We start from the raw sequence: 22468 nt of genomic DNA on the forward strand, positions 1-22468 counted from the left end.
GACATCACTGAGAATACAGCCTATCCATCACTAGAGATCAGTGACATCACTGAGAATACAGCCTATCCATCACTAGAGATCAGTGACATCACTGACACCTCTGGGTCGTTCGCTGATCTATCTATATGATCAGTTGTTATTATGATGTCATCAGAAATGTCGCTTTCATAAAGCTTCCTGTCTGAGAAGCGTACGGGATGTCAGCCATCGCCATGGTTATATGTGCAGGAGCCTGGGCCGTCCCAGCTACACTGCGCCAGCACTCCAGCTCTGCTGTTCATCACAGATGTTTCATCTCTGCTCTGGACCACACAATGTTTTCATTCTCCATTCATCCCTATGGATTAGACCTCGCCAGAGCCAGCCATACTACCAGCCGCTGTTTATTGCTATTGCTCCATGAGAGACAGGCGGGCAGAGAATGGATGGGCAGAGGGACAGACGCGGATGGGCAGAGAGACGGACGCGGGCGGCCAGAGGGACGGACACGGATGGGCAGAGAGACGGACGCGGGTGGGCAGAGGGACGGACACGGATGGGCAGAGGGACGGACGCGGGTGGCCAGAGGGACGGACACGGATGGGCAGAGAGACGGACACGGGTGGGCAGAGGGACGGACACGGATGGGCAGAGGGATGGACGTGGGCGGCCAGAGGGACGGACACGGATGAGCAGAGGGTCGGACGCGGGTGGGCAGAGCATGGAGGATGCCAGGAAGAGGAAACAAAGAGAGGATGGCGGAGGAATAAAATAAAAAGGAAGGAAACAATGAAAGAAAGGAACAAGAAAGAAGTATAATAAAAGTCATGAAAGAAGGAATGTAACAAAGAGAAGGAACAAGAAGGAAGAGAAAGTAAAGATCATAGGAGGAGGCGAGGATGGAACAAGGAAGGAAGTGATGGAATAAGGGAAGGGGGAAGAAACCGGAAAAGATGGAAAATGGAGAGAGGGAAGAGAACAAGGAAAAGGTGAAAAAAGACAAAGGGGAAGGAAGAGAGGAAGAATACAAGAAATAAAGAGGAGGAGAAGGACAAAGAGACAAGGAGGAGACTGAAGAAGGGAAGGAAGAGAGAGAAGGAGGAAGAAGGGAAGGAAGAGAGGAAGAATACAAGAAATAAAGAGGAGGAGAAGGACAAAGAGACAAGGAGGAGAGGGAAGAAGGGAAGGAAGAGAGAGAAGGAGGAAGAAGGGAAGGAAGAGAGGAAGAATACAAGAAATAAAGAGGAGGAGAAGGACAAAGAGGCAAGGAGGAGGAGGAGGAAGAAGGGAAGAGAGAGAGAAAGAAAGGGAAGGAAGAGAGAGGAGGGAAGAAAGGAAGGAAGAGAGGAAGAATACAAGAAATAAAGAGGAGGAGAAGGACAAAGAGGCAAGGAGGAGAGGGAAGAAGGGAAGGAAGAGAGAGAATAAAGGAAGGAAGAGAGGAAGAATACAAGAAATAATGAGGAGGAGAAGGACAAAGAGGCAAGGAGGAGGAGGAAGAAGGGAAGGAAAAGAGAGAAGGAGGAAGAAGGGAAGGAAGAGAGGAAGAATACAAGAAATAAAGAGGAGGAGAAGGACAAAGAGGCAAGGAGGAGAGGGAAGAAGGGAAGGAAGAGAGAATAAAGGAAGGAAGAGAGGAAGAATACAAGAAATAATGAGGAGGAGAAGGACAAAGGCAAGGAGGAGGAGGAAGAAGGGAAGAGAGAGAGAGAGAGAGAAAGAAAGGGAAGGAAGAGAGAAAAGGAGGGAAGAAGGGAAGGGAAGAGAGAAGAGAGGAAGAATACAAGAAATAAAGAGGAGGAGGACAAAGAGGCAAGGAGGAGAGTGAAGAAGGGAAGGAAGAGAGAAGAAAGGAAATAAGAGGAAGACTATGAGAAAAAGAGGAGGAGAAGGACAAAGGAGGCAAGGAGGAGAGGGAAAATGGGAAGGAAGGAAGGGAAGCAAAGAAAGAAGAGAGAAGGATAATAGAAGGAACAGAGGCAAGAGAGGGAAAAAGGAAGGAGTAGAGAGGGAAGAAAGGAAAGAAAAGAGGAAAGGATAACAGAAGGAATAGAGGGAAGAAAAGGAGGAGGAGAGGGAAGAAAGGAAAGAAGAGGCGGAAGGATAATGGAAGAAAGAGAGGGAAGTAGCCCGGCGGCATTAGGGCCCACTATCTGATGCTGTTGACGGATCCCAATAAGCTGCTGCCGCTGACCCGGCAGATTCTTCTGAACATTGGAAGAATCTGCCGCTCACCCCAAACATTCTTCTTGGAATTGAAGGGAAATCAAAGAAAACTGGAACGGATCTAATATAGAGGAATTCTACGGATTTCTTTCATTTGTTCCCAGCAGGCTTCCCGCTGCGTCTTCATCACGTGGTGAAGACTTGTGTGGAGTGTGACAGTTCAGGGGAGACGCATGCCACCGCCGCTCTACCACAAGTCACGGACCGCAGGAGGTGGCCGTAATCCTGGAGATCCGGACACGTCTCTCAGCGACGCTCCGACAACCAAAGCAACACAAAGCCAAGACACATCATCAATATAACCAGAAACAGATAGCGTGCAGAGAAAATGCTGCGCAACATGTCAGCCGTCACCTCGCAACTCCCCAGGACGAGCGCGCCAAGAGCGCTTATCAACAGGAAGGTCGCTCAAATGTGCAGAGTCATCAGAGCTGCAGGGGAAGAAGCCAAACACCTAGCACTGAGGGGCAGGAAAGATAGGGGGCGCCGCAGGAGACGGGACAGGCAGGGGGCGCCGCAGGAGACGGGACAGGCAGGGGGCGCCGCAGGAGACGGGAAAGGCAGGGGGCGCCGCAGGAGACGGGACAGGCAGGGGGCGCCGCAGGAGACGGGACAGGCAGGGGGCGCCGCAGGAGACGGGACAGGCAGGGGGCGCCGCAGGAGACGGGAAAGGCAGGGGGCGCCGCAGGAGACGGGACAGGCAGGGGGCGCCGCAGGAGACGGGACAGGCAGGGGGCGCCGCAGGAGACGGGACAGGCAGGGGGCGCCGCAGGAGACGGGACAGGCAGGGGGCGCCGCAGGAGACGGGACAGGCAGGGGGCGCCGCAGGAGACGGGACAGGCAGGGGGCGCCGCAGGAGACGGGACAGGCAGGGGGCGCCGCAGGAGACGGGACAGGCAGGGGGCGCCGCAGGACATGATGGGGAGAGGGAAAGCAATAGACAATGTGATATGCCCAGTCAGTCATGTGATATCTTGGTGGAGAAAGCTTTCCATTTTGGGCGACCATTACAGATACAGGAGCTGTACTTCCCGCTAGGTGTATGGACAGAAGCCAAACACAGGTGCCAGCGAGCCCAGAGAGCTGGCGCCATCTCTATTGTCATCTATGAACGTCGCCCCCTGTGGGCTCCAGGAATCTACGGCATGCTGTCCACCTCAGGAGCGTCAATCACAGCAAAGCCCCTTAAGATTGATTAGCAGTAAGAGGCCAATAAACAGAAGGTCGCGCTCCGGAAATCCCATTGTTTAGGTTTCGTGAGCGGAGTCGGCGGCTGCGGCTCCAGGGATGACATAAGGGTGATGGCCGAGAGACAAACAACGGCCCATTGTATGGAGCTCAGCCACAGGACCTTCCCGCCAACTTCTACATTTGCTGAATTCTTTCTCTTATTGCAAAAAAAATATTTTTTTTAAATGGCAGCTGGCATGTCATTAATCAGCGCAGCGTGATCTCATCAGGGGACAGGAGAAACATGTCTGAAGTCCAGGAGGATTGTGTCACAGAGCAGACGGATGCCATCACCACAGCGGCCAGAGCCTATAACACAGACATAGGAGAAGGGAGACGCAGCCACCGTAGTGCACTGGAGCGCTCCTCAGCAGGCATGATGGGGGTTGTAGTTCTGCAACAGCTGGAGAGCCACAGGTGTGGGGATCACCGAACTAGACAGAGGATCCACCCCTGGGAAAGATAGGTGATAGCAAATAGCTGCAACTATAAGGCCAAGTCTCCATACTGCTGCTCATCCTCCAGAGCTGCACTCACTATTCTGCTGGAGACATTAGGAGCAAGGAGAGACTCCGAGTGCAAAAAGCACCGGACCCCCGGCCACAGGAGTCATCTTCGCAGTCGCTCCCCCGAAAATCCTGAAGAGGAGATTTACAAATAATCTTGGGGGCCGATGGGCGAAATTGGAGTGGGGTTGTCAATGGGCGAGATCAGGTGAAGGGGTGCTGGATGGGATCAGGTGGAGGAAGGGGGATGGGGGGGTAGCGATGGGTGAGATTAGGCAGCAGAAGGGCAATAGGCGAGATCAGGCGGAGGGGGGGAGATGGGCGAGATCAGGCGGAGGGGGGGGGGGGGAGATGGGCGAGATCAGGCGGAGGGGGGGGAGCGATGGGAGCAGGATTAAGCGGAGGGGGGCGTTGGACGAGATCAGGCGAAGGGGGGAGCGATAGGAGCGGGATCAAGTGGAGGGGGGGCGATGGGCGAGATCAGGTGGAGAGGGACGATAGGCGAGACCAGGTGGAGGGGGGGTGATGGGTGAGATCAGGCGGAGGGAGGGAGATGGGCGAGACCAGGTGGAGGGGGGGTGATGGGTGAGATCAGGCGGAGGGGGGAGCGATGGGAGTGGGATCAATCGGAGGGGGGTCGATGGGTGAGATCAGGCGGAGTTCCAAGGAACGAAGTCAAGTCGAGGGCGATGGGAGCGGGATCAGACGGGGGGTAATGGGCGAGATCAGACGGGGGGTAATGGGCGAGATCAGACGGGGGGTAATGGGCGAGATCAGACGGGGGGTAATGGGCGAGATCAGACGGGGGGTAATAGGCGAGATCAGACGGGGGGTAATGGGCGAGATCAGACGGGGGGTAATGGGCGAGATCAGACGGGGGGTAATGGGCGAGATCAGACGGGGGGTAATGGGCGAGATCAGACGGGGGGTAATGGGCGAGATCAGACGGAGGGTGATGGGCGAGATCAGGTGGAGGGGGGGGGGAACGATGGGAGCGGGATCAAGAAGAGGGGGGGGGGGGGGGTGATGGGCTAGATCAGGTGGAGGGGGTGATGGGTGAGATCAGGCGGAGGGGGGGGTGATGGGTGAGATCAGATAGAGGGGGGGGATGGGCAAGATCAGGCGGAGGGGGGGGGATGGGCGAGATCAGGCGGAGGGGGGGGATGGGCGAGATCAGGCGGAGGGGGGGGATGGGCGAGATCAGGCGGAGGGGGGATGGGCGAGATCAGGCGGAGGGGGGATGGGCGAGATCAGGCGGAGGGGGGGGATGGGCGAGATCAGGCGGAGGGGGGGATGGGCGAGATCAGGCGGAGGGGGGGATGGGCGGGATCAAGTGGAGGGGGGCCGATGGGTGAGATCAGGCGGAGGGTGACTACCAATTCTGACACATATGAACATGTGTAAAAATAATTTTCGCTGTCAGGACAGGCAGCAGCTGCGGGGACAGGCGGAAAGGCAAACGCCGAGGATTATGGGGGAACTAAGAACTAAGAGTCCATCACCATCTAATGTAACAGAAAGCTGCGAGTCACTATATCCAGTGATAAGACCACAATGGCGCCATATTGGCAACGCTTCCTAGTCGTAACAATGTATCCAGTGTTATCAATGTCATCAGTGTGCACAATCCTCTTACCCACACCGATACACTGTAACGGACCCTCAGCTGTTCAGCCACATTAGCTGGAGGGTTCACACTGATATATCTATGCACTATAGTAATGGTCTCACCTGCAGGTTGATCTCGGCCTCGTAGAAGGTCAGGCAGGCGCAGTAGTGGCGATCCGAGTCGATATCCGTTAGAACCACAACGAAGAACGTGGGCTGTTTCCGCTCCCGGGAAAGCTGCCATCCCCCCGGCTGACAGAACTGCGGAGAAAAGAGAGAAATCAGTAAAAAAAAAAAACAACTTGTGAAGTCATGTGACTGACGGCAGCAACGTGTCAGTGACATATAGAGTTTTCTATGGGGATTTGCTGCTGCTCTGGACAGTTCCTGACACGGACAGAGGTGGCAGCAGAGAGCTCTGTGTCAGACTGGAGAGAATACACCACTTACTGCAGGACATACAGCGGCTGATAAGTACTGGAAGACTGGAGAGAATACACCACTTCCTGCACTTCCCCTTTAAGATCTTGGCTACTGTATTTCCATCCAGGGGCTGCTTCTATACACTGACAGCATGCAGAGATACTGACATAAGACAGAACCTGAGACAACTGACTGATGGAGAAGAGGCTGTAAACATCGGCCATTGGATCCGTGCACAGAGCAGCTTACCACGTGTGACTATTGGCGCCAACCTGTGCCCAGCGGCATCCAGCATGGCAGCAGATGAAGGGTTACACAGGAGGGGTTCATCCAGGGCTCGCTGGACCTTCATTCCCTCGCTATCCCCCCCGGCCTCATCTTACTGATGGAGCTCACAGCTGCCCAAAGCTTTTATGATCCATCCGAGAATCATTCACAGCAACAACACGGCCAACAAATTCCACTAAGAAATGAGAAAAATGAGGCACAAAGTGCCAGAATGCGATGTACACCGGCCGGACAGGAGGAGAGGACGGGATCTCGCCAAGGTGACCTAGAAAACCCTCCGGCTACAAGTCACATAGAGAACCGGAGCCAGAGCGGCAACTAACAGGACAACTAACCCTGCATCATCCCTAACAATAACCCTGAGTCACATCTGTACTATACTCCAGAGCTGCACTCACTATTCTGCTGGTGGGGTCACTGTGTACATACATTACATTACTGATCCTGAGTTACATCCTGTATTATATCCCAGAGCTGCACTCACTATTCTGCTGGTGGGGTCACTGTGTACATACATTACATGACTGATCCTGAGTTACATCCTGTATTATACTCCAGAGCTGCACTCACTATTCTGCTGGTGGGGTCACTGTGTACATACATTACTGATCCTGAGTTACATCCTGTATTATACTCCAGAGCTGCACTCACTATTCTGCTGGTGCGGTCACTGTGTACATACATTACATTACTGATCCTGAGTTACATCCTGTATTATACTCCAGAGCTGCGCTCACTATTCTGCTGGTGGGGTCACTGTGTACATACATTACATTACTGATCCTGAGTTACATCCTGTATTATACCCCAGAGCTGCACTCACTATTCTGCTGGTGGGGTCACTGTACATACATTACATGGCTGATCCTGAGTTATATCCTGTATTATACTCCAGAGCTGCACTCACTATTCTGCTGGTGGGGTCACTGTGTACATACATTACTGATCCTGAGTTACATCCTGTATTATATCCCAGAGCTGCACTCACTATTCTGCTGGTGGGGTCACTGTGTACATACATTACATGACTGATCCTGAGTTACATCCTGTATTATACTCCAGAGCTGCACTCACTATTCTGCTGGTGGGGTCACTGTGTACATACATTACATTACTGATCCTGAGTTACATCCTGTATTATACTCCAGAGCTGCACTCACTATTCTGCTGGTGCGGTCACTGTGTACATACATTACATTACTGATCCTGAGTTACATCCTGTATTATACTCCAGAGCTGCGCTCACTATTCTGCTGGTGGGGTCACTGTGTACATACATTACATTACTGATCCTGAGTTACATCCTGTATTATACCCCAGAGCTGCACTCACTATTCTGCTGGTGGGGTCACTGTACATACATTACATGGCTGATCCTGAGTTACATCCTGTATTATACTCCAGAGCTGCACTCACTATTCTGCTGGTGCGGTCACTGTGTACATACATTACATTACTGATCCTGAGTTACATCCTGTATTATACTCCAGAGCTGCGCTCACTATTCTGCTGGTGGGGTCACTGTGTACATACATTACATTACTGATCCTGAGTTACATCCTGTATTATACTCCAGAGCTGCGCTCACTATTCTGCTGGTGGGGTCACTGTGTACATACATTACATTACTGATCCTGAGTTACATCCTGTATTATACCCCAGAGCTGCACTCACTATTCTGCTGGTGGGGTCACTGTACATACATTACATGGCTGATCCTGAGTTACATCCTGTATTATACTCCAGAGCTGCGCTCACTATTCTGCTGGTGGGGTCACTGTGTACATACATTACATTACTGATCCTGAGTTACATCCTGTATTATACCCCAGAGCTGCACTCACTATTCTGCTGGTGGGGTCACTGTGTACATACATTACATTACTGATCCTGAGTTACATCCTGTATTATACCCCAGAGCTGCACTCACTATTCTGCTGGGAGTTGTAGTTCTCGCACAGTCAGCCCCAGGTCACGTACCCTCTGCAGCGGCCTGTAGGAAGCTCTTGCTGGTCTTTCCATCATTGTGTTATTACGCTCTCAGTACTGAGGTTACATTGTTGCCGGTGCCAGGTCTGGAGCCGTATGACATCTTTGGCAGTGATTAGCGCTGGGCATGTGCCGCTCCCGAGCTCCGTGCTCCGATACACGTAACTGTAGCCGTGCGCAGCGGTGGAGGAGGAGTGGACAGGAGAGATGAAGTCATTGGGCCCGAGTAAGAGGATGATCCTCGTGATCCACCCTCATATCTGACATTTCATCATCGAAGTTGTAAAATATATTTAATTCTCTTTTTTCGGCTTACAGTAAATGGAGACACAGGAGGGATCTGACTACACAGGGCTAGATTGTAGTCTGTTACCATGGAGACACATAGATCTCTATACAAAAACAGGATAAGATTTTCATATAGAGTCATGGGAGCAATAAAAGCCCTCGTTCTCCAGGTCGGAGGCGTCTCCCGGGTGACCCGCTTTACTTCTGCTACAGTCGGATCCTCGGGACGTTTATTAAGTAAATTCTCCCAAATCTCAGACCATGAAATAAGAATGGGTCAGGATTAGGGGGAAGCCGCTGTGTCACATTCCGTGAAGGAATGATAATCCGACGGCGCTCGTCTCCGTAACCAACGCTCTCCAGGTGTCATCATTACCCGGGGATTAATGGTGGAGGATCAGACGCAGAGATGGAGACTGTCAGCAATGATGGAGGATGGATGGAGCCCAAGATACATATATACAGGATGCCAGGGGCCCGACCAGGACACAAAGCAGGACAGGAAATCTGGCAATCTGCAGAAGCCAGAGCTGAAATCATCACAGATACCATGGGGGCCTGTCCAGCAGCAAGCAACCAGGACAAAGCAACTGGTGCCAGAGATCTGTAATTTACTTCTATTTAAAAATCTTTTTATCAGCTGCTGTATGTCCTACAGGAAGTGGTGTATTCTCTCCAGTCTGACACAGTGCTCTCTGCTGCCACCTCTGTCCATGTCAGGAACTGTCCAGAGCAGCAGCAAATCCCCATAGAAGTTCTCTTCTGCTCTGGACAGTTCCTGACATGGACAGAGGTGGCAGCAGAGAGCACTGGGTCAGACTGGAAAGAATACACCACTTCCTGCAGGACATACAGCAGCTGATAAGTACTGGAAGACTGGAGACTTTTTAATAGAAGTAAATTACAAATCTATATAACTTTCGGACACAAGTTCATTTGAAAGAAAAAAAAATGTAAACAACCCCTTTAAGGTCAGGCAGGAAAAGGTTTTTCTCAAACCTGTGGGCCTCACAGGGCGACTTCAAGCATGACCACCGACATACTAACAGGCAACAAGCGTTAGTGCCCAAACTCCACCAGCAGGTGTCGGGAGAGAGAAGCCGCCATAAGGCGAGACGGACAACGGTTCAAACTCATTATAAAAAAAAAATAAAAAATCATAAGAAATTGAGATTTTTTTTTTTCTTCTTTGAATTTATAAAATTACTATTTATTGTTTTCTGAAGCAGAAACCTGCATAAAGTCTCGTCCTGTCTCTCCTGTGATCCGCGCGTCTCTGGCCGATCCCGCCTTGGTTCACATTCCACAGGCCGGATGATACCGGCCGCAATGTCACCTGTCAGCGAAGCCGCCACGGCCCCAAAACCGAACACAACAGAAAGCGGAGAAGAGCGAGCCGGTCACACAACTGAGGAGGAATACAAAGACTGAGAATAGAGAAGAGATGATCTGCAGAAAGTATCAGACATATAACCTCCGCTCATAGGGCTGCATACTGCCCCCTAGGTGTAGGGTCGGGTCATTCAGACGGTTACAGATGAAGGTTAAGTAGCTGGTGGAGGACCCTGGAATGTTAGTCCTATCTTCCTGGAGGACATCACGGTGTCTGGACTCTGAGAGGTCAGTCACCCTCTACATACAGTCATGGATCATACGTGTCAGGTCTGTGCCGTCTGCTGTGCTGCCTCCATGGGAAATTCCTGCAGAGTACATACAAAATTTCATAAAAAACCTACTGTATACATTGTGCCGAGTGCCGTACAGTGCTGAAGCCTGCGGCCCCCCGTTATCTCCTATGTCTGCTATGTATTAGTCTAAACACCAGGCCAGGGGGCTTCTCTGTCAGTCACAAGGAGAAGAGGAGGATCACAAAAACTTTCATCTAATATTGTATTGAAGCTGTTCACACCAAGCATAATAATAATAATAATAATAATAATAATAATAATACTGGAGGGAAATACACCTAAACTCCGACCGCGGTGGTGAGGAGCCAAGGAGGGGATAATGAGGACCCAACGTCCCAGCTGGGAGAGTAGGGGCCCATTTACACAGAAAGATTATCTGCCAAAGCGGAAGTCAGGAATGGATATGACCTGTTCCCTGTTTATAGTCTGTTTCTGGCTTTGGCTTCGGCTTCAAATCTTTGGCAGACAACCTGTCAGATAATCTTTCTGTGTAAATGGACCCTAAGGATGCGATGCCGCATCTGGGAGAGTAAGGATGCGATGCCCCAGCTGGGAGAGTAAGGATGCGATGCCGCAGCTGGGAGAGTGGGGATGCGATGCCGCAGCTGAGAAAGTAAGGATGCGATGCCCCAGCTGGGAGAGTAAGGATGCGATGCCGCAGCTGGGAGAGAGGAAGCAATGCCGCAGCTGAGGATAGTGAGGAAGCGATGCCGCAGCTGGGAGAATGAAGACGCAATGCTGCAGCTGGGAGAGTTAGGATTTGATGCCGCAGCTGGGAGAGTGAGGACCTGATGCCGCAGCTGGGAGAGTGTGGATGCGATGCCGCAGCGGAGGAGAGTAAGGATGCGATGCCGCAGCTGAGGAGAGTGAGGACGCAATGCAGCAGCTGGAAGAGTGAGCATGTGATGCTGCCGCTGGGAAAGTGAGGATCAGATGCCGCAGCTGAATATAGTGAGGATCCGATGCCGCAGCTGGGATAGTGGGGGTGCGATGTCGCAGCTGGGAGAGTGGGGGTGCGATGTCGCAGCTGGGAGAGTGGGGGTGCGATGTCGCAGCTGGGAGAGTGGGGGTGCGATGTCGCAGCTGGGAGAGTGGGGGTGCGATGTCGCAGCTGGGAGAGTGGGGGTGCGATGTCGCAGCTGGGAGAGTGGGGGTGCGATGTCGCAGCTGGGAGAGTGGGGGTGCGATGCCGCAGCTGGGAGAGTGGGGGTGCAATGCCCCAGCTGGGAGAGTGGGGGTGCGATGCCCCAGCTGAGGATAGTAAGGATGCAATGCCGCAGCTGGGAGAGTGAGGATCTGATGCCGCAGATCCCATTTCATGCGGTGTGAGAAAGACGCAGCATTTCTGGTGCCTGAGAAGATTGACTTCTGGCTCAGACATGCAGTATCGCTGAGGTCTCCTCCAGGTACTGCAGGTCTCTCTCACTCATCCGGCATCAGGGAGTTCAGGCTTTGGCTCCCTCATCTGGAATAAGGGAGCTCCGGCTTCGGCTCCCTCGTCCAGGATCAGGGAGCTCAGGCTTCGGCTGCCTCATCTGGAATCAGGGAGCTCAGGTTTTGGCTCCCTCATCTGGAATCAGGGAGCTCAGGCTTCGGCTCCCTCGTCCAGGATCAGGGAGCTCAGGCTTCGGCTCCATCATCTGGAATCAGGGAGCTCAGGCTTCGGCTCCCTCATCCAGTATCAGGGAGCTCAGGCTTCGGCTCCATCATCTGGAATCAGGGAGCTCAGGTTTTGGCTGCCTCATCTGGAATCAGGGAGCTCAGGCTTCGGCTCCCTCGTCCAGGATCAGGGAGCTCCGGCTTCGGATCACTCATCCAGCATCAGGGAGCTCAGGCTTCGGCTCCATCATCTGGGATCAGGGAGCTCCGGCTTCGGATCACTCATCCAGCATCAGGGAGCTCAGGCTTCGGATCACTCGTCCAGCATCAGGGAGCTCAGGCTTCGGCTCCCTCGTCCAGGATCAGAGAGCTAAGGCCTTGGCTCACTCATCCGTTATGTAAAGGTAAACTACTAAAGAGTGCCAGGATGACTGTCACCAAGGTCTACTACAGTGCATGTCTGTCAATGAGGATTATAGGACTGGATAAATAGGGAACCTGCTAGAACCCGGACACGCCGGTCTGCATGGGATTATCCACCAAGTAATGCTGTATTTACTGATACAGATAGAGAGATATCACTCTTATATTGGCTCAGGGCTGAAGCTTCATTACGGATGAGGTGACTTCTAGTTGCCGGCCAGGATTTCCGTGTGCAGGATCGGAGCCAGGACACGCAGCGCTGTAGATCAGTCACACATGGAAGGTCATCGCTGTCCGCCACAACACCGACATCACTTTGTTCTATTATTATTTCTGCAGTTCAGACATCAAAGAGAAGCTGCAAATAGATGATTCCCGGCTGACCCTGGAACTGCAGACAGGAGGTCACCGCTAGCTATATACTAGAGCGTGCCCGCCCAGGAGGAGCAATGGATCCATAGATATAAGATAGATGGAGAGACGGAGGACCTGATCTTTTTCATGTACTGACAAGGTTTGATCTAACTCCTGGGCACATATAAGCTGGGAGTGATATACCCATGTATCGGGAGGGGGAGGGGTGATATACCCATGTTCCGGGAAGGGGAGGGGTGATATACCCATATACCGGGAGGGTTGATATACCCATATACCGGGAGGGGTGATATACCCATATACCGGGAGGGGTGATATACCCATATACCAGGAGGGGTGATATACCCATATACCGGGAGGGGTGATATACCCATATACCGGGAGGGGTGATATACCAATATACCGGGAGGGGTGATATACCAATATACCGGGAGGGGTGATATACCAATATACCTGGAGGGGTGATATACCAATATACCGGGAGGGGTGATATACCAATATACCGGGAGGGGTGATATACCAATATACCTGGAGGGGTGATATACCAATATACCTGGAGGGGTGATATACCAATATACCGGGAGGGGTGATATACCAATATACCGGGAGGGGTGATATACCAATATACCGGGAGGGGTGATATACCCATGTTCCGGGAAGGGGAGGGGTGATATACCAATATACCGGGAGGGGTGATATACCAATATACCGGGAGGGGTGATATACCAATATACCGGGAGGGGTGATATACCAATATACCGGGAGGGGTGATATACCAATGCACCATGGAGTCAAGGGGGGGGGGGGCGAATTTACCCTTACAGACATGTAGGGGTCTTGTTTCTTCCTCCGCAGACCACAGGGAATGTTCCCTCCTCAGTTGTGATCACGTCGTCCTGACTATTCCTATTCGCATTTCTTTCTGTGATCTCTGGATTGTGAGTATACCTCCTGCAGAGGTAAACAGGGGTAATGTGTACCAGGTGGGACGCCCCAAACTCAAAGGAATTCTTCACAAGCCAGGCGTATCATGACTTTGACTTGTTTATCTGTCGGTGACATTTCTTTTGGATGTTTACGAAGCACACGATGCCCGAAGAAATAAGAAGGCACATTCCTTGTGAGGCATGGGCGCCCTGTGAAGGGAGGGGGCGCTACAGCTAAAAACGGAGCCTACCCGGTGATAACCTGCTGAGTGGAAGAGCAGGGTATTAGGTAGTAACATATTGGGGTCACTCCACCTGCCAACGTGGTAATGTAGTAGTGGCACATTTCCGAACACTCCTCTACCACATTATTCTTTCACTGTCATTCTACACAGAGTCACATCGTTCTACTTCCAACTTCTGGCATTGACTGCATGGAATCATGAGTGGTGAGCAGCTTGTTGGGTATGTAAGGAGTGTCATAGTTAAGGGGTGTGATAGTCTTTTCCTCTGATTGGTAAAGGGCTGTCTTTCCCGCTGGTTGGTAAAGGGCTGTCTTCTCCACTGGTTGGTAAAGGGCTGTCTTCTCTGCTGGATGGTAAAGGGTTGTTTCTCTGATAGTTGGTAAAGGGTTGTCTTCTCCTCTGATGGTTGGTAAAGTGTTGTCTTCTCAGATGGGTGACATTTTCTGCTTCATGGATCTGATAGACGTTGGAGGAGAACCAAACACCTTTCAGCAATTACACAGTAGTTACATCTTTCTACTTCCAACTTCTGGCATCGGCAGCATGGAGTCATGAGTGGTGAGCAGCTTGGTGGGTATGTAAGGAGTGTCTGTGATAGTCTTCTCTGCTGATTGGTAAAGGGCTGTCACCTCTAAAGGTTGGTAAAGGGCTGTCTTCCCTGCTGGTTGGTAATGGATTGTCTTCTCTGCTCATCAGTAAAGGGCTGTCTTCTCTACTGATTGGTAAAGGGCTGTCTCCTCTGATGATTGGTAAAGGGTTGTCTTCTCCACTGGTCGGAAAAGGGTTGTCTTCTCCAATGGGTGACATTTTCTGCTTCATGAATCAAATAGATGTTGGTGTCAAGAAAAGATCCATCAGAAACACCCTTCAGCCATTACTGGAAAAACATAAGCTGTTGGGGCACTGTTATTTTCAGGCGGATGTTTTCTGGGCCACTCATCCATGTGGAGGCGCTCTCAGCCAATCTGGCTATAAATCCGTCCCCCACAGATCATGTACACCCACGCATGCTGTCTCCCTGATAGGATATTATAGTAAGACAACACAAAAGGTCCAACATTGGTTAGAAGAACATGACCATGACTTCAAAGTACCACCCTGCTGCCTAACTCAATAGAACTGAACCCAACGATGCACCTGTGGGGCTACTTGGATGGTGGTGCTGGTTCCATGGACCCTCCTCCAGTAGTCAGCATGACTTCAGATACCTGTAACACCCACCAGGACTTTTAAGACTCACCCTGGGCCCACGTTTATGTGTTTACAGCGGAGACTATAAAAAATAAATTTATAGGGAAAAAAAAGTAACAAAAGCATGGTGTCCGGGGAGGAAGAACAATCCTTACTGTGATACCATGGGCGAGAGGCGGACATGAGAACATGCTCACTGGCTGTGAGCGCGACCCCTGGATTCCCACAAGCGCTCGCTGTGCAGCTCGCGGTGACTTTGGAGACTCTCCATGTCACATTCCTGCAGACAGATGTGGACTCTCTTCTATACACACACAAGTCCCTGATTCTCCCCGATCCTGGAAGAAGAGGGAATTTTCCACAAAGGGAAATTCAATTATTTGTAAAAGATTCAACGTCGCAAATAAAAAACAAAAAGTCCCAAATCTAATAATTTCTTATTTGATCCTTTGGCCTGAAGTCCCGGGGCCCGAAAATCCCTCCGATTAATGGTATCAAGTTGTTTATAACGTGAGGAGGGGCCTTGAGGTTCATCTACTGGGGGCCCCCCAACAGGACGCCATACTTCCTTCATCTTTATTTTCTTCATTTTAACAAAATTTTTTCCAAGTTACAGAGACAGTGAGACAAGGCCCTAGTGAGCGCAGCTCTGGAGTATAATACAAGATAAGCAATGCTGAGCTCTGGAGTATAATACAGGATAAGTAATGAATGTACACAGTGACTCGGCTGTTCTGTATGTAATTCTATATGTAAACCATATGACAGGGATCAGAGGTGACCAGGGCTGTAAGAAGGATTGCAGCTCTTGAGGCAGTATTTCCAGCGATGGGACATGTGGATGATTACTGTGTGTGTTATTGTAAAGACATAAACCACCAGTCACATTCCTGACGTGACTGAGCGGCAGCCGCAGCGCTGACAGGTCTCCGCTTCCTGGGATGGGGGGGGCTGTTTATATTGCTGAGTAATAACTGGACGTGACTGACAGCAGAGCGGCTGTAATGGAGAATCTCTGGCCTGTACTTACCATATACTATGTGCACAGGGTAAGGCTCAGCACTATTCATGTTATATGCATCCTCCACATCAGCCACTATGATGAAATGCACTATGATACCACACAGTCCTCCTTGTGGTCGGTGACTACCTCCCCCCCCCCTCCATTACCCCCGGCTGCACACAGTCCTCCCTGCAGTCGGTGAACATGCAACACCCTTAATTATCCCGGTGGTCGGTGAACGTGCGCCTCCCCCTTATTATCCCTATGGTCGTTAATCGTGTGTCCCCACTCATTATCCCTGTGGTTGTGAACGTGCGTCTCCTCCACATCATCCCAGTGGTCGGTGAACGTGCTTCCCCCCTCATTATCCCAGTGGTCGGTGAACGTGCTTCCCCCCTCATTATCCCAGTGGTCGGTGAACGTGCACCTCCCCCTTATTATCCCTGTGGTCGGTGAACGTGCGCCCCCCCCCCCCCCCGCCCCATCACCCCTTTGGTCTGAGATCATGCGTCCCCCTCATCACCCCTGTGGTCGGTGAATGTGCGTCCCCCTCAACACCCCAGTGGTCGGTGAACGTGCGCCCCCCCCCCCCCCGCCCCATCACCCCTGTGGTCTAAGATCATGCGTCCCCCTCATCACCCCTGTAGTCGGTAAACGTGCGTCCCCCTTCATCACCCCAGTGGTCGGTGAACGTTCGCGCCCCCCCCCCCCCCCATCACCCCTGTGGTCGGTGATCATGCGTCCCCCTTCATCACCCCCGTGGTCGGTGAACGTGCACCTCCCCCTTATTATCCCTGTGGTCGGTGAACGTACGCCTCCCCCTCATCACCCCTGTGGTGGGCTCCAACTTCCCTCCTCTCTCCCCCGTTATCCCTCCATGTTGGTGATGCAGATCCAGCCTGTCCCGCTCCCTGATCACTCTCTTCATACTCTTCACAATCTTCCATCCTTTCCTGCATTTTTTCAGCCAGAGTTATGCGCTTCCCGGAAGTCGGGGGTCACATTCCAGATCCCCCGGGGGGGCTGCACTGACCCAACATCAGGGGCTGAAGGGACCCCGGCTGCTAAGAACCTGGGGGCTATCAGCGAGCTGGGTCACATTCCTCGCTGCCCCCCAGTCCCCACAGTAATGTGTGACATGAGGCTGTCCTGACTCCATCACCTACGCACATAGGCTGCGCTGACACACTGTCACGACTAGTCAGCACGTGACAGAGTGCAGGGATCAGCGGCAATCACCATGAAGCCTCCTGCCCCCCTACATCAGGGTTAGGCTTTCCTCACACAGGACTGATCAGAACGATGGAAAGGAAATAAGTGAACATTTGATTCCGAATACACGAAACTGAGCGACGGTGAAAAACAACAAATCACCAGTCTGATACAGAGAAACATGTAGGGGACCCCGATACCCAAACTGGGGGGTCAGGAAGGGGCAAAACGTATTATCATAGGCGATGAATGACAGACACATGGCTGCCTGTACTCACCACTAGGGGCAGCAAAGACCGATTTACTATAGTGTCTATAATGGCAGATATATACATATATCTAGAGTGAGCGCCCCCTAGTGGCCACTACAGACAGACAGAATTTTATATTGACATCTCTGGCAAAGGCATACAAATACATACCACTAGGGGTAGTGTACCAATGGCAGATTATAGCATCAATAATGGCAACTGTATACATATAAATGTAAAGAGCGCCCCCTAGTGGTGGGTGCAGTCAACGTTTCCATCGAAGATCGTTCCACTTGTCTAGAATAGGCATACAATCATATACTCTACCACTAGAGGCAGTGCAGGCTTACAATAGTGTTTATAATGGCCGCAGTATACATATATATGTAATGAGCGCCCCTAGTGGCGGCTGCAGTCAGCCAAATTGTTTCCATCACAGATCGTTCAACATCTCTGGAATAGGCACACAGTTATATACTTTACCACTAGGGGCAGTGCAGGCTATTTATAGTGTGTATCATGGCCTCTGTATACATATGTATGTACTGAGCGCCCCCTAGTGGCGGCTGCAATCAGTCAGAATGTTTCCATCACAAATCTTTCTGCATCTCTGGCATAGTTATATACTCTACCACTAGGGGCAGTACAGGCTTATTATAGTGTGTATACATATATAAGTGGCTGCAGTTCTGGGGGTGAGAGAAGCGGATCATAAGATGCCTCGTGCCTCGGTGAAGCATCTGTTTGGAGTCGCACGCGGCCGCCGCCGCCAATAGTTTACTTGGACGAGCCGTACAATTAACCCTTCCCCCGGGGGCATATTTTTCAGATGAAGTGAGCAAACAAGATTAGCTCCACATTACCACACTGATCTACTTTTAGGCCCGCCAGGGGGAATCGGCCATGACCAAGTAATAAGTGAAGTATGCGGAGGGCGGCGGAGCATTGTCTCACCTCTCCTGAGGAACACATGCATTATTACATAGAGAAACAAACACATAAAAGCTCCAACATCTGCACAAACCAGGGGCTAAAAAAAGCCTCGCTGCCTCCTGCCAGCACCGCCGCTGCCACCGTGCCAATTCTGTCATCTATCAGCGGCTCTAACTGGAAACAGAGGCCGGTGAGTCATGTCAGGCTCCGACTTCACACAGAACCGCGCTGGGAACAAAGGATGACCAAGCTAAAACCATAGAGGAGAACAGAGCCGCTCATCTATACACCAGGGGGCTGCGGCGGGCAGGTAAAGCCACCTCTAGGTCTCCATGTCTGCAGGCGGACGTGCAGGACGTTGGGGGTCACCGACTTATATCATCAGAAGAGACTGGGAAAGGGATTGCTGCTGACTGTGAACAAGTGCAGGACTGTCTTCTAATAGGTGTTAGAGTCAAGGAACAAAGTTGTGCTGAAGCGAAGGAGTAAGCCTGTCCTGGAGTTGCTCTGTACAGCCGTCCAGGTGACAGCTCCTAGAGGTCAGGTAGCAGGTAGTCTCCGTACACAGCCCATAGTGTGACTATACAGAGACATTAGTATAATGTTTGTTATTATTATACCCCCTGTGCTGGGTCCTCAGCGCTGGGCTCCTGCTGGGGGCGCTGTGTACACAGGGTTATACATCAGCTGTTATCACAGGTGCGGTGTACACAATGCGGAGCCGGCCGACAGGACGTCACATTAAGTGATAACCAAGCAAATAAACAGAAATTATAGAAATATTAAGAAAATATTGACCCCCACGTTTGATGATGAGATGAAAGCAGCGCCCCCTACTGTGTGCCCTAAAGGTCAGAATAATATCACTGCACCCAAACAGTGGCCTGTGTTATCTCAGGGCACGAGGCCGCTCTGGATAAACACCTAATCCCCGAGATTATAACCTGAGCGCGTGCCAGGAAATACACAGAGCCCCGCTCCATAACATTACACTACAGGGGAGAGTGACTGCTGCTGCTGGGGGACTACAACTCCCAGCATGCCCTCACAGATGCATTAAATAGAGGAGACAGTGTCATCCCCCAGACATCAGGGGTGTGTGTGGTGTCAATGCTGCGTCATGGGGGGGGGGGGGGGCAGGAAAATATAGGCGTTTTTGTGACCGATTTTTAACCATTATTTCCTATGGACAATGCCCTTCTTTGAGAAGACCCCCTGATCCAACCCAAGAGCGCTTTTTTTGTGCAGATTTTGTAGCTGAAGACCCCCATAAAAAGACCAGAAGCAGGACTCACACGTAAAATTTGCTACCTAACAGCGCTGACCGGGCCATGATGATGGCGGATGGAGACAGAGAGCGCATGAACAGAACAAGGGAGGGTGGAGGACGGAAGGAGAAGGAAGGAGGAGGCGACGTGGCTGAGCTGGGAGGAGGAAGCGACGTGGCTGAGCAGAAAGGAGGAGGAGGCGATGTGGCTGAGCAGAAAGGAGGAGGAGGCAACGTGGCTGAGCTGGGAGGAGGATGAAGACGGCGTGGCTGAGCTGGGAGGAGGAGACATGGCTGAGCTGGGAGGAGGATGAAGACGGCGTGGCTGAGCTGGGAGTAGGAAGGAGGTGGCGTGGCTGAGGAGGGAGGAGGAGAAGGTGTGGCTAAGCTGGGAGGAGGAAGGAGACGGCGGTGTAGAATGGTGTATACAGCTGATACTGTACTTATTAAACTGTATTCAGTTCCAAGAATAGCTTTAGGGCTGGGGCCATACTTCCCATATTTAGGGATGTACAAAAAGACATTCCTCATACAGTCGTCTCCCATCGGTGCTCTCCCATGATTATATATGTGTAGGTGTGCTGTACATGTTCCTGCTTCAATTAGACACTTAAATACTTGCATTTTATATACTTTGTTCATTGACAAGACCACCCTCATGAAAGACCGATATTTTGTGCAAAATTGAGTGGTCGGCTCACTTTATATCTGTCAATGCTGTGTGATTTTGGGGGGGTGGAGTCTTTCCCAAGATCCCACCCGCAGGCTAGAATAGGGGGGCCGGGAATATTTATATGTCAATGCTGCATGATAGGGGTCGGGCCTTCACCAGAATCCCACCCGCAGGCTATGATACGGGGGGCCGGGCCTTCACTAGAATCCCACCTGCAGGCTATGATACGGGGGGGCCGGGCCTTCACCAGAATCCCACCCGCAGGCTATGATACGGGGGGGCCGCGCCTTCACTAGAATCCCACCCGCAGTCTACCATAGGGGGGGCGGGCCTTCATCAGAATCCCACCCGCAGGCTATGATACGGGGGGCCGGGCCTTCACCAGAATCCCACCCGCAGGCTATGATACGGGGGGCTGGGCCTTCACTAGAATCCCACCTGCAGGCTATGATACGGGGGGGCCGCGCCTTCACCAGAATCCCACCTGCAGGCTATGGGAGGGGGCCGGGCCTTCACCAGAGTCCCACCTGCAGGCTATGATACGGGGGGGCCGGGCCTTCACCAGAATCCCACCTGCCGGCTATGATACGGGGGGCCGGGCCTTCATCAGAATCCCACCCGCAGGCTATGATACGGGGGGCTGGGCCTTCACCAGAATCCCACCCGCAGGCTATGATACGGGGGGCCGGGCCTTCACTAGAATCCCACCCGCAGTCTACCATAGGGGGGGCGGGCCTTCGTCAGAATCCCACCCGCAGGCTATGATACGGGGGGCCGGGCCTTCACCAGAATCCCACCCGCAGTCTACCATAGGGGGGGCGGGCCTTCATCAGAATCCCACCCGCAGGCTATGATACGGGGGGCCGGGCCTTCACCAGAATCCCACCTGCAGGCTATGATACGGGGGGGCCGGGCCTTCACTAGAATCCCACCTGCAGGCTATGATACGGGGGGGCCGGGCCTTCACCAGAATCCCACCTGCAGGCTATGGGAGGGGGCCGGGCCTTCACCAGAATCCCACCTGCAGGCTATGGGAGGGGGCCGGGCCTTCACCAGAATCCCACCCGCAGGCTATAATACGGGGGGCTGGGCCTTCACCAGAATCCCACCCGCAGGCTATGATACGGGGGGGCCGGGCCTTCACTAGAATCCCACCTGCAGGCTATGATACGGGGGGGCCGGGCCTTCACTAGAATCCCACCTGCAGGCTATGATACGGGGGGGCCGGGCCTTCACCAGAATCCCACCCGCAGGCTATGATACGGGGGGGCCGCGCCTTCACTAGAATCCCACCCGCAGTCTACCATAGGGGGGGCGGGCCTTCATCAGAATCCCACCCGCAGGCTATGATACGGGGGGCCGGGCCTTCACCAGAATCCCACCCGCAGGCTATGATACGGGGGGCTGGGCCTTCACTAGAATCCCACCTGCAGGCTATGATACGGGGGGCTGGGCCTTCACTAGAATCCCACCCGCAGGCTATGATACGGGGGGGCCGCGCCTTCACCAGAATCCCACCTGCAGGCTATGGGAGGGGGCCGGGCCTTCACCAGAGTCCCACCTGCAGGCTATGATACGGGGGGGCCGGGCCTTCACCAGAATCCCACCTGCCGGCTATGATACGGGGGGCCGGGCCTTCATCAGAATCCCACCCGCAGGCTATGATACGGGGGGCTGGGCCTTCACCAGAATCCCACCCGCAGGCTATGATACGGGGGGCCGGGCCTTCACTAGAATCCCACCCGCAGTCTACCATAGGGGGGGGCGGGCCTTCATCAGAATCCCACCCGCAGGCTATGATACGGGGGGCCGGGCCTTCACCAGAATCCCACCCGCAGTCTACCATAGGGGGGGCGGGCCTTCATCAGAATCCCACCCGCAGGCTATGATACGGGGGGCCGGGCCTTCACCAGAATCCCACCCGCAGGCTATGATACGGGGGGGCCGGGCCTTCACTAGAATCCCACCTGCAGGCTATGATACGGGGGGGCCGGGCCTTCACCAGAATCCCACCTGCAGGCTATGGGAGGGGGCCGGGCCTTCACCAGAATCCCACCTGCAGGCTATGGGAGGGGGCCGGGCCTTCACCAGAATCCCACCCGCAGGCTATAATACGGGGGGCTGGGCCTTCACCAGAATCCCACC

At 52.7% G+C, this 22468-nt stretch overlaps 1 protein-coding gene across 4 annotated transcripts in view; it reads right to left on the reverse strand.

The window, feature by feature from the left end:
• The window catches only part of SBF2 (SET binding factor 2), a 155439-nt gene that overhangs the window by 93799 nt on the left and 39172 nt on the right, over positions 1-22468 (reverse strand). For all 4 annotated transcript variants that reach the window (XM_069965033.1, XM_069965032.1, XM_069965031.1 and 1 more), the window contains exon 3: positions 5673-5810. In XM_069965033.1, the coding sequence (XP_069821134.1) occupies positions 5673-5810 (138 nt within the window). The remainder of the gene's footprint in view (positions 1-5672; positions 5811-22468) is intronic.

Source organism: Dendropsophus ebraccatus, chromosome 4 (genome assembly GCF_027789765.1).
Source record: "Dendropsophus ebraccatus isolate aDenEbr1 chromosome 4, aDenEbr1.pat, whole genome shotgun sequence".
Lineage (NCBI taxonomy): Eukaryota > Metazoa > Chordata > Amphibia > Anura > Hylidae > Dendropsophus > Dendropsophus ebraccatus.